This window comes from Peromyscus californicus, unplaced genomic scaffold (assembly GCF_007827085.1).
Source record: "Peromyscus californicus insignis strain IS unplaced genomic scaffold, ASM782708v3 Scaffold_5__1_contigs__length_169319896, whole genome shotgun sequence".
Classification (NCBI taxonomy): Eukaryota; Metazoa; Chordata; class Mammalia; order Rodentia; family Cricetidae; genus Peromyscus; species Peromyscus californicus.
Window position 1 is genome coordinate 21,889,654 of NW_026294573.1, and position 15,522 is coordinate 21,905,175.

The window sequence follows — 15,522 nt, forward strand, 5'->3', positions numbered from 1 at the left end:
AACTCCTCTCTCTCCGGCTGCTCTTTCCTCAGAGTCACTGACAAGCTACAGCACTCTGCCCCAGGGCGATTACAGGGCTTTTAAGGACTTCTTTTCCTAAACACAACTAAACAAAATGCATTTAATAATAATAGATGGTGTTTGCTTCTGATCAATAGTCACTTTCTTCTCTGCTATGGCTTACTCCATTTTCCTAAGAGGAAGCATCAACCAGTAATACACAGGATAGATGACTCCTAAACTATTTTAGTCATTTTGGGGGAAAAGACTTTCTGGTAGTTTCCAGGTTCTGTAAGCAATATATTGTTGTGGAATATTACTTTAATTATGTAAAGAAGTATTACATTCAGGCTGGGTGGTGGTGGTGCACACCTTTAATTCCAGCACTCAAGAGGCAGAGGCAGGTGGATCTCTATGAGTTCGAGGCCAGCCTGGTCTACAAAGTGAGTTCCAGGACAGCCAGGACTGTTACACAGAGAAACCCTGTCTCAAATCCCTCCTCCAAAAATGTGTTACATTTGTGTATGCTGTGGAATATTACTTTAACTGTGTAAAGGTATGTGACAATTGTTTCACTTTGCCTGCCTAAGACACCTGATTGGTCTAATAAAGAGTTGAATGGTCAATAGCTGGACAGAGAGAGGGCTAGGCAGGAAGACTGAGAGGAGAAGAGAATGAGGAAAGAGGGACATGTCAGGGTCAGAAGCCAGGCATCTGCCAGCCAGACACGGAGAAGGGGTAAAAGTAAGATATACAGAAGAAAAGAAAGGTAAAAAAGCACCAAGGCAGCGGGCGGTGGTGGCGCACGCCTGTAATCCCAGCACTCAGGAGGCAGAGGCAGGTGGATCTCTGTGAGTTCGAGGCCAGCCTGGTCTACAGAGCTAGTCCAAGACAGGCTCCAAAGCTACAGAGAAACCCTGTCTCGAAAAACCAAAACCAAACCAAACCAAAACAAAAAAACCCCACCAAGGCAAAAGGTAGACAAAGAGAAACAGGTTAATTTAAGTTAAAAGAGCTGGCCAGAAACAAGCCTAAGCTAGGCTGAGCATTCACAACTAATAGTATGTCTCCATGTCATGATTTGGGAGATGGTTGGTGGTCCAAAAAGAAAAAAGCCTAGTACAATATATTCTCCTAGGCAGGCCTGAAGCAGAAGATACTAAACACAAGTGACTTCAGTGGGAGGGGAGAGAGCTCACTCACCTCTCCCTGTAGTCACTTCCAGATCAACTCCCCTTCCTCGGAGTGTAGTTCATTCTCCTCCTTCCCTCTCCTGCCCAGCACTCTCTTACTCAATTATACCTGTCACTAGCACATGGGAGGAATGTACTCTGGCAAAGTAGTTTCAGAAATGTAATAATCAATCAAGCATGGTACACTTGGGAGGTGGAGGAAGGAGGATCAATTCAAGGCCAGCCTCATATCCATAGTGAATTTAATTCATATTCACCAGTGTGGGCCACATGAGATCCAAGCCCCAAAAAACAATAAAAGAAATGTAGTAGTCTTCAATCTTAAAAACTAAGTGGCATATTTTAGGTTCTTATAACTATCACTGAACCCAAGTTAATTTACCTAAAAATGTACATAACCACTACATGCTTTACCCTATATACAACTATGGCTAAGAAGTTAGGAATAAAAAAAAGAGCACTAACCATCCTACACACATATATGATGGTCTCAATAAACAATATTACAGTAATAAAGAACAATGAAACATGAAACAGAAAGCACAAACTTAGAGAACCAAATAAAACTCAAATAACACCTCCTATTTAAGCATGGAAATGCTGTCAGATCTCTAAAATGGCCTGCTGTTTTCACATGCTCCTCACCTGTTCTAAGAACCAAGTTCTATTAGGTCAGCAAGCAGAGCTGCCATGAGAAAAGCATGGCTCAAATAAAGGGCTACGGCCTCAAGGGCTAATGGCACACAGAAGCGTGAGCAGGGCCAGCGATTCGATTAGTACAAGCCTGGTGACCTCAATTTGATCTCTGAAAGCCACAATGGAAGGAAGGAGAGAACCAACTCCTGAAAGCTGTTCTCTTTCTTTGTATGCATATTCCTCTGTCGCTGTCTCTCTTTCATTTTAAAAAAGCTTGTGCAAGGTCAGGAATGGTGGTTCACTCCTATAGTTTTAGCCCGCATCCCAGCATGCTCTGGAGGAAGAGACAGGAGGATTTTAAATACAAGTTCAAGGTCAGCCTAAACTATATACAAAGGATTTGGGTTTTACTCACTTTTCTAATTTTTTCTTTTTCTTTTTTTTTTTTTTTTTTGTTTTTGTTTTTCGAGACAGGGTTTCTCTGTGTAGCTTTGCGCCTTTCCTGGAACTTGCTTTGGAGACCAGGCTGGCCTCGAACTCACAGAGATCCACCTGGCTCTGCCTCCCGAGCGCTGGGATTAAAGGCGTGCGCCACCACCGCCCGGCCTCACTTTTCTAATTTTAAAGCACGTCATCTTACCTTGTTTGCTCACAATAGCTCTATGTACGTTACTCAAACAAGACAAATTCTTAAAGGTCTAAGGCCAATAAAGGTACCCCAACCAGGACTGTCGCCCCCAGTCCTCTCCCTCCCAGCACAATGACTTCTCAACATGTCTAAGGAAGACCCTTAGAGATGCTCTCTCTCTCTGTGTTAAAATGAGTCCCTTCCTGTCATGGTAATGGACCTTTTCTTCCTTCAGAGCCCTTACAAAACTCTTACTGTTTGTGACTTCTATTTCCTCCCCTAAAATGTAAGCTCCACCAAGACGTATTTTGCTATCTTATTATCTTCAGCATCTAGCCAAGTACCCAACATATAAAAATTGAGGCTCAGCCAGGCGGTGGTGGCACACGCCTTTAATCTCAGCACTCGGGAGACAGAGGCAAGAGGATCGCTGAATCTGAGGCCAGTCTGGGCTACAGCTCAAATTCCAGGAAAGCCTGGGCTACAAAGAGAAATCCTGTCTCAAAAAACAAAACAAAACAAAACAAACAAACCAAAGATGACACTCAACAAATATGAGACTCAGTCTTGCTTGCACTAGGTATGAAGGGACAAAATCTTTTTCTCTGTTAGAGGCTGACAGTCCAGTGACACTCTCTTGAGAGTTATATTCTCTCAGTACCTAACAAAATACCTAACAAAAACTCAAACCAATTCCAAGCTTTTGGGAGCTAGCAGAAACTGCATATTTGGTTAAAACTGACTGCTTAAGTAGGTCATTCATTCATTTGTCAAACACTATCTACTAAATGTAAGTACTATTCCCTGTGCTTGGACTGTATCAATATACTTAAAAAAAAAAAAAATAAGAGAAAAAGAAACCTGCACTCAAGAAGCTAGGTTAGGTGGGCGGTGGTGGCGCACGCCTTTAATCCCAGCACTCAGGAGGTAGAGCCAGGCGGATCTCTGTGAGTTCGAGGTCAGCCTGGGCTACAGAGCAAAATCCAGGACAGACACCAAAGGTACACAGAGAAATCCTGTCTCGAAAGAACCAAAAAAAAAAAAAGAAGCTAGGTTAATAAATCAAAGTACTATCTCCTGAACAAGGACTGGGGAGATGGCCCAGTGGGTAAGGGCATCTGCTACCAAATCTAAGGACCTGACTTCAACCCCAGAACCTCCATGGTGGAAGGGGAGAACCGATACCCAAAGCTGTCCCCCGACCTCCAAATGCATGCTGGGCACATGCTCATACACGCTTGTGTGCACAAACACACACACACAATAAATGGTGGAGTACAGATTTACATCAGCAATGAACAGAGTCTGTAATGATCTATGTGATAATGGATTAGAGCTAGAGAAATCAGTAAGGATTCATGTTTAACTTTCAAATATTCACATATGTGTACTGACACAGGTTCGAGCACATATTTTTGCTTTTTTTTTTTTTTTTTTTTTTTTTTTTTTTTTTTTTTTTTTGGTTTTTCTAGACAGGGTTTCTCTGTGTAGCTTTGGATCCTGTCCTGGAACTCGCTCTGTAGCCCAGGCTGGCCTCGAACTCACAGAGATCCACCTGCCTCTGCCTCCCAAGTGATGGTATTACAGGCGTGCGCCGCCGCCGCCGCCGCCACCACCACCCGGCTCGGCCTATTTCTTGCTCTTTTAACAGAGTATCTAAAAAAATAGACACCTGATACCTATATAGTAGCAATGTGCCCACATCTTTGTTTATTTAAATTAAGAAAAAAAATTTTATTCATTTTATATACCAATCAAAGATCCCCCTCTTCATCTTGGTTTAAGAAACGTTTCATTACTATTATTAACAATAATTTATTGCATGTGTATGTTGCAATGGTCTGAGTGAGAATGGACCCCACAGGCTCATTTGTGCATGTTAGTGCATGTGTGCCATGGTGTGAGTAAGAAGACAACTTATAGGAGGGAGCTGGCTCTTCCCTTCCACTGGGGGTTCTGGGGGTTGAACTCAGGTTGTATAGCTTCCAAGACAAGTGATTTTACCCCCTGGGTCATCCTGAGCGCTCCATTTCTTTTTTAAAAATTACATTTATATCTGGGCAATGGTGGTGCATGCCGTTAATCCTAGCACTTGGGAGGCAGAGGCAGGTGGATCTACAGCCTGGTCTAAGGAGCAAGATCTAGGACAGCCATGGCTACACAGAGAAAACCCTGTCTCGAAAAACAAAAGCAAAACAAATTACATTATATTACATTATCTATTCATTTGTGATTTCATACATATATTTTCCTTTTTAAAAATTACATTCATTTGTGTGTGTGTGTGTGTGTGTGTGTGTGTGTGTGTGTGTGTGTGTGTGTGTGTGTTCATATGGAGGTCAGAGGCCAACTCCGCACTCTCCTACCAAGTGTATCCTGGGAATCAAGCCTCTTTACCAACTGATCACCTTGATAACCCCAGATCTTGGTTTCTAATACCGTTCTTTCCACAAGAAAAGTATACTAAAAAAAAAGTCTGTTGGGGATGGAGAGATGGCTCAGCAGTTAAGAGCACATATCCCCCTGCCCCAGAGGACCTTCCTTAGGTTCCCAGCACCTATGCTAGGAAGCTCCTAACTGACTATAACTCCAGTTCCAAGGAATCCAACGCCCTTTCCTGGCGTCCAAGGACATCTGCACTCATATGCACACACCCACACACAGCTACACAAGTTTTAAAAAGGGGCCAGAAAGAGCACTTGCTGTTCTTGCAGAGGACCTGGGTTCTATTCCCAACACCCACATCATGACTCACAAAAATCTGTTAACACCAGTTTTAGGGGACCCAACATCCTCTTCACTAGCACTAGGCATGCATGTGAAGCACACACAGACATGTAGGCAAAACACTCATATACGTAAACAAATAAATCTTTTTTTAAAAAAAGTCTACTAATGAAAGGAAAACTCCTGGTCAAAGACTATTGGGTATTAGAATGAAATGAGAGTCCAAAGAACAGTGTGTCCTGAGGGAAGAGAAAGCAGGGGAGAGGCACTAACTATGAAATGCCATGAACATCAACCCACTAATAACGCTTATACAGCATCTTAGCCAATGCTTTCCTATAAACTTTTTCTTCAGATTAAATAGTAGAAATGAACAACTTGATGCCTTTAAAATTTCTACCTTGTGTCAGAGTGCTAATAATAAATGGAGGAAAAATAAAGTTAGATATTTGTTAGTACAGTTCCTCAAATAGGGAGAGCTCATACTGACACCATGATTTCAATCCTGAGAGAAATATTCCATTCACACTCTAGAGTTAGAGTTGCACCTCCATCCTGACTTGATTACTTACTTGGTGACTATGAACAGTTACTTAGATTCTCTGTGCCTCAGGCTTCCCATCTGAAAATGGGGTTATAGTACTTACAGGGTTGTGTGAAGATGACATGAGGAACACCTAGCCATGGCTGAGAACACAGAAGTGTTCACTGAAGGAAACCAGTCAGCAGAGTCACAGGAAACACACACCTAGCACACGACAGGTTAGGACAGTGGTGAAAGAATTCCAACAGATGCTTTCATGACCCACCACAGCAATGACTTCCAGCTTACCCCCAAGATGACTCCACTTATTTTCCAAGGGAAGAGAAGTGAGCATTAAACAACTACAGAAGAATGGAGATTTTTACACCCCAGTAGGAAGAGAACCCTTACTCCTCCTTCTCTTCCTTCATGACCTATGTGTATCCCTAAGGGGACCTAATTACCTCACTGTTGATCTCAAAAGTCTATTAATTTAGGAAAACACTAAAGATAAAATCAAAATTAGACGTGATGGTGTGTGTTACTTCCAGATGGCCTCAAAAGACTGGGTTAGGAGGTTCTTTTATTAGGCCCAAAGGTTCAAGGTGAGCCTGGGTAATGTCCTTAAGCTTTGTTCCTCCTGGTTGGCAGAAAGAAAAGAAAAGAAAAGAAAAGAAAAGAAAAGAAAAGAAAAGAAAAGAAAAGAAAAGAAAAGAAAAGAAAAGAAAAGAAAAGAAAAGAAAAGAAAAGAAAAGAAAAGAAAGGAAGAAAACAGGGAGGCGGGGGCAAAAAAAGGATGAACTGTAAGAGAGGAGACTCTGAAACCTGGAGGTAAGGGTAGCTTAGACCTAGGTCTTAAGAACAAAGTTGAGGGCAGAAGTGATGGCTCAGTGGTTAAGAGCACTCACTGTTTTCCGGGACCTGAGCTCTGTTCCTAGCACCCATGTTGGACAGCTCACAACAGGCTCCAACTCTAGCTCCAAGTTATCTTCTGGTCTCTGTAGACACCATCTATGGGTACCTTCATGCACATGCATATATACACACAAATAAAATTAAAACCTAAAATAAAAACCCAAAACAAAGAATAAAGTGGCCTCTCTGTTCCAAGAATCAAACAATTCCCAAATCAATGAACAAAAAAGAGTTAAAAGTCTTTTCCATCAGCAAGGCTCCTATCTACAGAGGCTTTTGGTGTCTGCACTCATCCCTCTGGAGTTTATTTTAAAAACAATGAAAAGTAAAAGGCTGTAAAACAAGAAAACAAAAACAGAGGCATGGAGACAGATGAGAAGCCAGGTACATGGACACTGCTTTCCACCCTGGATCAATGGATTTGGCAGAGTAGGCAATTAAATATGCCCTTTTGCCTACCCATCTTGATTATAAAATTCTAACCTTTTCAAAGAACTCAGGAAAGTAAAGTTGCTTAAAATGTAGGTTTCGCCCTGAATAAGAACGAAAATCAACTTTTTTCTTCAGTGCTGGAATGCGACTCAGGGCCTCACACATGCTAGGCAAGCACTCCACCACGAACCTGCACCCTCAGCCTCATAATCACCTTTTTGAGCAAAAGAAATACTCTCACCAAGAAGTAGTAAGTGGGGTAGGGGTGGGGTGTCACAAAAGCCACCAGCAGAAAAGCAGTCTGCATTGCACATTCCACCGACAATTCACATAGAAGCCAGCCAAATCCTGACTTGAGGAGTCGCCAACTTACATGTGAAGATGCCACTGAGACCAGACCGGAACCAAATCCAGAGAAGCTTTCTGGATATCAGCATGCAAAAGAGAAGGCTTCACTCTATTAAGCAGCTCACATTCAAAGCCTAAGCAACTCACAAACCACACTTTTGGCTCGGATTTGCCTGACATAAAAAGCATGCACAAATGCATGCCATTCCTTTTTCTTTAGCTGACAGTGCTCCTGTATCATCCAGTTTGTCTGGATATACGGGCAGATTAAAAATAAAAAACCATAAAAATTAAATAACACGCACACAACCATGCCTATTTACCTTGAATGGGGTAAGAATAATGTGCTGGGCTTGGCTGGCTTGTGGTTAACCCTGTAGTGCAGGTAAGAACACTGTGTTGACTTGGAGATGGAGTCTGAATTAAACCACTTTCAGGTTTCATACCTGGCCACAGTGCACCTGAATCAGATAAAGTGGACCAGTTACACACAACACATGGGCTGAGGAGCACAGCTATGCTTGCAATACCAGCTGCTATGTTTAAAGTTGAAATCTTAAAACAAATTCGCTTGTAGGAAGAAATTACTGATTCTCCTACTTACACCACAAGCAAATATATTCTCAGAATTCAAAGATGGGGTCACGGGAACAAAAACTTTGCTAAAACCCCAATAGAAGTATCTCAACAGTTGGAGCAATTGACCAGGATTCAGAAGAGTTAACAACCAGAGTACCTGTCCTACAGAAAGACTGATGTCAATGTACAATGAGAAATTCACATTGTCAAAGTGGGAGATAGTCTATATAAGTTAAAATTCACTTACCCATGAGATAAGCAAGTTTTTTGTTGTTGTTGTTGATGTTGTTTTGTTTTTTTGGTTTTTTTTTAATTTTTTTTTTATTATGTATACAGTGTTCTGCCTGCATGTATGCCTGCAGGCCAGAAGAGGGCACCAGATCTCATTACAGATGGTTGTGAGCCACCATGTGGTTGCTGGGAATTGAACTCAGGACCTTTCGAAGAACAAGCAGTGCTCTTAACCTCTGAGCCATCTCTCCAGCCCGGGTTTTTTGTTTTGTTTTGTTTTGTTTTGTTTTTCAAGACAGGGTTTCTCTGTGTATCATTGGTGCCTGTCCTGGATCTCACTCTGTAGACCAGGCTGGTCTCAAAACCAGAGATCCACCTGGCTCTGTCTCCCAAGTGCTGGGATTAAAGGCGTGCGCCACCACCGCCCGGCAGCAAGTTTTTAAAAAATACTTTAAATACATCTTTCTCTTAAACTGATTTATAAACTTTGTTTCCTAGATTAGGAAAGACATGTCTGCTTTCAAAAAAAAAATTAACACTATTACATAGGCCCCAGTGGTGGTTCAGTTGGTAAAGTGCTTAACATATGTAAAAGTCCTGGCTTCAATTCTATCACACAAAGTGGGCATGGTGGTGCATGTCTATAACCCCAGCACGCAGGAAGAAAAGGCAGGAGGATCAGAAGCTCAATGTCACTCCTGGCTACAGAGTAACTTTAAGGCTATCCTCAGCTACATGAGACCCTGTCTCAAAAAACAAAACAAAACAAAAAAACCGAAAGATATAACTTAGCTGAGTGGTGGTGCTCAGCAGGTTGATACAGGTAGATTGTGAGATCAAGGCCAGCATACTTTATGGCAACACATGGTCTCAAAAAACCCAAATTAAAAACATCTTGAAATATGTAACTTAGAAAAAAAAAGTTATGTATATTTCTATCATCCAAACTTAACTACACTAATGGACTGCCGAAGAATTACCCACATCTCTCACGGTGTTCTATCTCTCTGCCTTTCTCTTTGAAACAGGGTCTCTCTCTGAACCTAGAGCTAGGCTGACAGCTAGCAAGCACTAGTGATCCTCCTGCCTCTGTCCCCACCCCTAGTGCTTGGGTTATAGGCACACACACTGCCACACTTCGCTTTTACATGGGTGCTTGGGATCTGAGCTCAGATCCCCATGCTTGAGAAGCAAGCACTCTTTCCCACTGAACATCTCCCTGGGCCACTATTTTATTTATTTTTAAAATTTTACATGTAAAAGATAAGACTCAGTGCTATGATTCTTGGTGGTTTGGCATTATATACTTACTCTTGTTAAGCAAAGTATCATTTACATGTAACAATAACTTCCATATTTATTGTAAGCAATGTGGTTGTATTTCCCAAGTAGGTTTAGACCCTAAAGAATTGGATTTGTGAAAATGTTTATTAACACACAGTATTAAAGCAATTTCTCATCTACAGCAATACATCGAGTAAGAATGTCTTGTTAGCCTTGTTACTTAGTATTTTACTTTCTGAGGCCAAGATCTGCCATGTGGACCAGTCCTGAGTATGGAGATTACAGGTGTGTGCTATCATGCCAGGCCAGAAACTCAAATAAACAACTTTTTTTTTTTTTTAAGGAAAGGAGGAATAAAAGACAACATGAAAACTGCCTGTAGTATCACTGTAGCTCCTGTCCTTTACGCATGTAAATATATTCCAGAATTCCTTATATTAAGTAGTCTGACCAAACAGTTGAATTCTATAGGACTATTGCACAGAGCAAATGAGGAAACCAAAAATTGTTTTATGGGGTGTGTGTGTGTGTGTGTGTGTGTGTGTGTGTGCGCGCGCGCGCAGTCAGAGGACAGCTTCTCTTCTACCATGTAGGATCCAGGAATCAAACTCAGGTCACCACCTTGTCAGCAGGCACCTTTACCTGCTCAGCCACCTCCCCAGCATTCCTTCATTCCTTCACTTATTTATGTATTTTTTTGAGCCAGGGTCCTACTGTTTTCAGCCAGGCTGGTCGTGAACTTATGTCCTTCTGCCTCTGACTCCCAAGGACTAGGACTACACCTGTGCACTATCACACTTCGTTTAAAACCTCAAATATATTTGTATGTGTGCATGTGCAGGCTTTTAAAATTAACTTTTTAGTTAGCATACAAAGTAATGGGTTCCATTATGGTTTTTTCAGGTACGTGTCATAATTCACGCTGATGCATCACCCTCCCAAGGTCCACTTCCTTGCCCACAACCCTGGCATCTCTCAGCAGCTGCTTCCTTCTGCTTCCTTCTCAAATATACTCCATCACCTTCTCTTTTTCCCTTCCCTTAAAATCTCTTCCTCCCCTTTCAAGACTTTCTAGTTACAAGATCCCTCCCTGCGAATATACAACTTAAACCTAGTTTCCACATACCAAGAAAACATTTGGTGATTGTCTGAGTTTGGCTTGTTTTACTTAACATAATGATTTCCAACTTCGGGCATTTTTCTGTAAATGTCATGATTTCATTTTTCTGGGTTATCAGTTTGATTTGTTGTTTTAGACCTTGAATTTCTAATCTTCCTGCCTCTATTTCAGTGTGTCCCATACCTGGTTGCAATCCTGTTGATTGTTAAGGCTGATTCCATTTTCTGAATATTGGGAATAGTGAAGTAATAAACATGGATATTCAAGTATCCCTGTGATAGATGACTTAAATGTCCTTCAGACACAAACCCAATGTATTACAGCTCAGCCATATGTGTGGGAACCCGTTTTCAGGTTCCTCGTGGCTTTACCCAGCAGGTCCACATAGAGGATGATTAGGACTACGGGCCTGAGTGCAGGTGTCTGGGATGGTCTGCACTTGGCTGTGCTGGGGGAGGAGGTCTTTTGCTCCACCCCTTGGCGTCTCTATAAATACCCTGGGGCAGAGCCAGTCAAGGCTTGTTGGAATAAGTTCCAGGCCCTCTCGAGGATATCCTTTATTTTCTATCTGTTTATCTCCACAATCTAAATCCTTCTATCTAATATTTCCTGCTGCTCGAACTCAAGAAAACTTGGAGGAGCTGTGGGGTTGGTGGGTAAACGCCCACACATATGTGAATTTTATTTTTACTTTTTTGAAAAAGTTCCACAATGGCTATACCAATAGCCATAGATATTTTAAGCCTATAAATTATGGGGGCTGGAGAGCTAGCTCAAAGGTAAAGAAAATGCATTATTCTTGCAGAGGACCTGGGCTTGGTTTTGAGTGTCCAGGTTGGGCAGCTCACAGCTGCCTGTAATTCTAGTTCCAGGGCATATGATACCTCTGGCCTCTACAGACAGTATACTTAGGGGTACACACAGACTTCCACCTCCCCTACACATAACTAAAAAGCAAAAGGTAAGTATTAAAAGACTATTAAATTGGGGCTGGAGAGATGGCCTAGCAGTTAAGAGCACTTGCTGTTCTTGCAGAGGACCCGGGTTCAGTTCTCAGCACCTACATGGCCGCTCACAACCACCTGTGACTCCACTGGGGATTTGATACCATCTCCTGACCTCCCACAGGCACCACGGATGCATGTGGCACATTTACATATATGCAGGCAAAATAATTACAAAAATAAAATAACTAAATAAACATTAAAAAAAGACCATACATTATAATGGCTACTGAGTTTTCCATCCTATGGACATACTGCAATTTAACATATGCTTTTCCAATGCACATGTATATGTTTCTAAGTTTTTTGTTTTTGTTTCTTCTTCTGAGACAGGGTTTCTCTGTGTAGCTCTGGCTGTCCTGGAACTCACTTCGTAGACCAGGCTGGACTTGAACTCAGAGACACGCCTGCCTCTGCCTCCCGAGTGCTGGGATTAAAGGTGTGCGCCCTCACCACCTCCTGGCCTGTTCTTACTACTATATATAAATAATGCTGCAATGAGTATCTCTGTAAACAAATTTTTGTATCTCTAATTAGTTCCACTTGATAAAACTTTCTAGAACTGAATCTGATTCGAGAAATGGAATAAACTCTTAATACACCTCACATCGAAGATCTTTCAAAATAACCACATCAGTACCAGCTCCGAGCACACTGTGTAAGCCTCTGAAAGAAAAGGAACAGCATCCTTTCCTCATTCCTCAGTTCACCAGACAAGAGGCTTCCAACCCCTTTCCATCACATCACCCAACTTTCTACAGCTCTGGAAAGATTACGAGTAAAGACTACCCCTAGCAACTTTTCTACATTTCTTCTAGTTTTTTTCCCAAATTTTTTAAAAAGGACATTTTGATTTCAAGCTGAACTCTGAGACCATCTTTTTGATACAGGACCAAAATTTAGGAGAATTTATCAGACTGAGGCTTAAATCTAATCTTCAGCATTTACTAATTTTATGACTTTAGTTGCTCAAAGGGGGCAATGTTACTACATATCACTAAGATCTGCTTTAAGGATTAAATGAGACAATAATACAAAATGTGAAGTCCTAATCTAACATATTGCTTGATACAGTGAACACCCCCCCCCCATCAATACAGGGTTTTTCTGTGTAGTCCTGAAGGTCCTAGAACTCATTCTATAGACTAGGCTGGCTTGAGTGTGGGGATCAAAGGTGTGTGCCACCACTGCCCAGCTACAGTAAACATTTAAAAATATAATTATAATGAAAGTTTATTTATTTAGTTAGTGTTTTTGTGTGTATGTGGGTTTGTTTGTTTTTTTGAGTCATGGTTTCATGTAGCCCCGGCTGACCAATCTCATGGCAATCTTCCTGCCTCCGTTTCCTGAGTACTATAATTATAGAGGTGAGCCACTGTGGCTGGCTATAATTATAATGACATTTTCAAAAGTCTACTTATTCCTGAAATATATTAATAGACTAGTTAACCTGAAGACAGCACTAGGGTAACACACCTACTAAAATTCTGACTTCAAAAGACACATTTTCCCAAAAAAAGGGTGGTGGCGGCGTTGGTGAAATTCCTTTTTTTTTTTTTTTTTTTTTGGTTTTTCGAGACAGGGTTTCTCTGTGTAGCTTTGTGCCTTTCCTGGAACTCACTTTGTAGACCAGGCTAGTCTCAAACTCACAGAGATCCGCCTGCCTTTGCCTCCCAAGTGCTGGGATTAAAGGCGTGCGCCACCACTGCCCGGCGTTGGCGAACTTCTTTAATCCCAGCACTTGGGAGGCAGAAGCAGGTGGATCTCTGATTTTGAGGCTAGCCTGGTCTAAAGAGTGAGTTCCAGGACAGTCGGAGCTACACAGCAAAATTGTCTCAAAAACAAAAATAATTTTTTAAAAAAAGGAAGCATTTTTTACATCTAAATAAATATAATACCAAAGACAGCCATGTATTAAATTCCAAGAAAATAGTCTTTATTTAAATTAGTGTTGCACTCATGTGTATACACCCTCACATACACATTTGTGGGTACCACAGTGCAATTTTGTGGAATTGGTTCTCTCCTTTCACCTATGTACGAGTTCTAGGGATCAAATTTAGGTTGTCAGACTTGTACTTCAAGAGCCTCTATCTGCTGAGTTACCCTGATGGTCCCAAGAAAATGATATTTAAAGACTTGGTGACTAGGCTGGGCATGGTGGCACAGGCCTGCTATCCCAGCATCTGGGAGGTGGAGGCAGGAGGATTAGGAGTTAAAGGCCAGATTTAAATACACACAGAATTAAAAGCCAGCCTGAGCCAAGTGAGACCGTTTCAAAAAGACAAATGGAAGGCCTGTGATAGCTCAGAAGGTGGAGGCACTTACATACAGGCCTGACAACGTGTGTGATTTCCCCAGATCCCACCAGGTGGCAGCAGAGAACTGACTCTCGCTTGTGTATGCACTCAGTCACATACATGCACACAAAATTCACAAAATTCAAACAGAAAAGACACCGTAACTTTAAAAAGTATTATAAATGGGGTTAGGAGTGTTGTGCTAGTCAATCATGAGGATCTGAGTTTGCATCCCAGCACCCACATTTAAGCATGGCTTCAGTATGTGCCTGGTCTCAGGTGGGCAAGGATAGGAAGATCACTGGGGATTGCTGACTGCCAGCCTACCCCAAAACGCAGGATCCAGGTTCAGGAGAGACTGGGCCACAAAGGGATGAGACAGAGTGACAGAGAAGGATACTCAATGACCTCCTCTGGCCTGAGTGGACTTACAGGCGCATGCACCTGCACACACACACACACGTTGCACACCATACATACATGCACACAAATATATTGCAAATATCTCATATACTTCCCTGGAAAAATGGAAGAAAACACATCTATCATATACATTGCCCCAACCTAGTCTTTTATCAGTAAGTATCATATATTACCTAAAGTCAAATCAAGTCAACATAATCAATTATTTTTTTCTCCCATTTACTGACAGGATAATCTATGTAAGTTTCTCTTGCCTCCAACTACAATAAATAAAGATATTCATCCTTACCAATTAGTCTTTGTAATATAAAAAAAGTTCTCCGAAGAGTTTTATTTAAAGAATTTCCTTTTCTAGTATGAGAGAGATACAATGACTATAAAAGACACGAGCACCTTGTGAGGTGTTTTCTTCATTTCTTCATTTACTTATTTTTTTATTTATTGGTTTTTTTGAGACAGGGTTGCTCTGTGTAGCCCTGGCTTTCCTAGAACTCATTCTGTAAACTAGGTTGGCCTCGAACTCACAGAGATCTGCCTGCCTCTGCCTCCCGAGTGCTGGGATTAAAGGCATGTGTCATGACCACCTGGCTGTGAGGTGTTTTATTAACTGAGTTTAGGGTAAAAGAAACTGTTATTCAACAACAGATGGGATCAACTATTCAGTGTGTTGTGGAGCTTGGGCTTGCTAATCATAAACTGCAATGACAATGAGGGGGAGATATACAAAAATAATTACTGGACAGCTCATAGCCTATCAGGAGCCATCCGAGGAAAATTTAGCTTAATAGATGCAATAATAAATGACCACAGGGCTGGAGAGATGGCTCGGCAGTTAAGAGCGCTGACTGGCTCTTCCAGAGGTCCTGAGTTCAGTTCCCAGCACCTACGGGTGGGCTCACAACCATCTGTAACTGTAGTCCATGGAATCTGACGCCCTCTTCTTGTGGGAAGCCTTACACGCAGACAAAACACCCACAGACATAAATACATACATAAATAGATCTTTTAAAAATTAACTTTTTTAAAAAAGGAAAGAAATAATCCCCACACATCAAGGTATGGTGGTGCATGCCAGGATTCCCCAGCACTTGGAAATCTGCAGCAAGAGGATCACGGAGCTTATGGCAACATAGAGAAATCCTGTTATGAATTATTACCACCTAGGAGCCATAAACGGTG

General features: G+C 41.7%; 1 protein-coding gene across 2 annotated transcripts in view; it reads right to left on the reverse strand.

The window, feature by feature from the left end:
* Eya3 (EYA transcriptional coactivator and phosphatase 3) overlaps window positions 1–15,522 on the reverse strand; it is a 91,795-nt gene that overhangs the window by 34,219 nt on the left and 42,054 nt on the right. The window contains exon 7 of one of the 2 annotated variants that reach the window (XM_052715616.1): window positions 7,726–7,863. The exons of the other annotated variant lie outside the window; for it this stretch is intronic. Coding sequence (XP_052571576.1) covers window positions 7,726–7,863 — 138 coding nt within the window. The remainder of the gene's footprint in view (window positions 1–7,725; window positions 7,864–15,522) is intronic. 2 annotated transcript variants of the gene reach the window in all.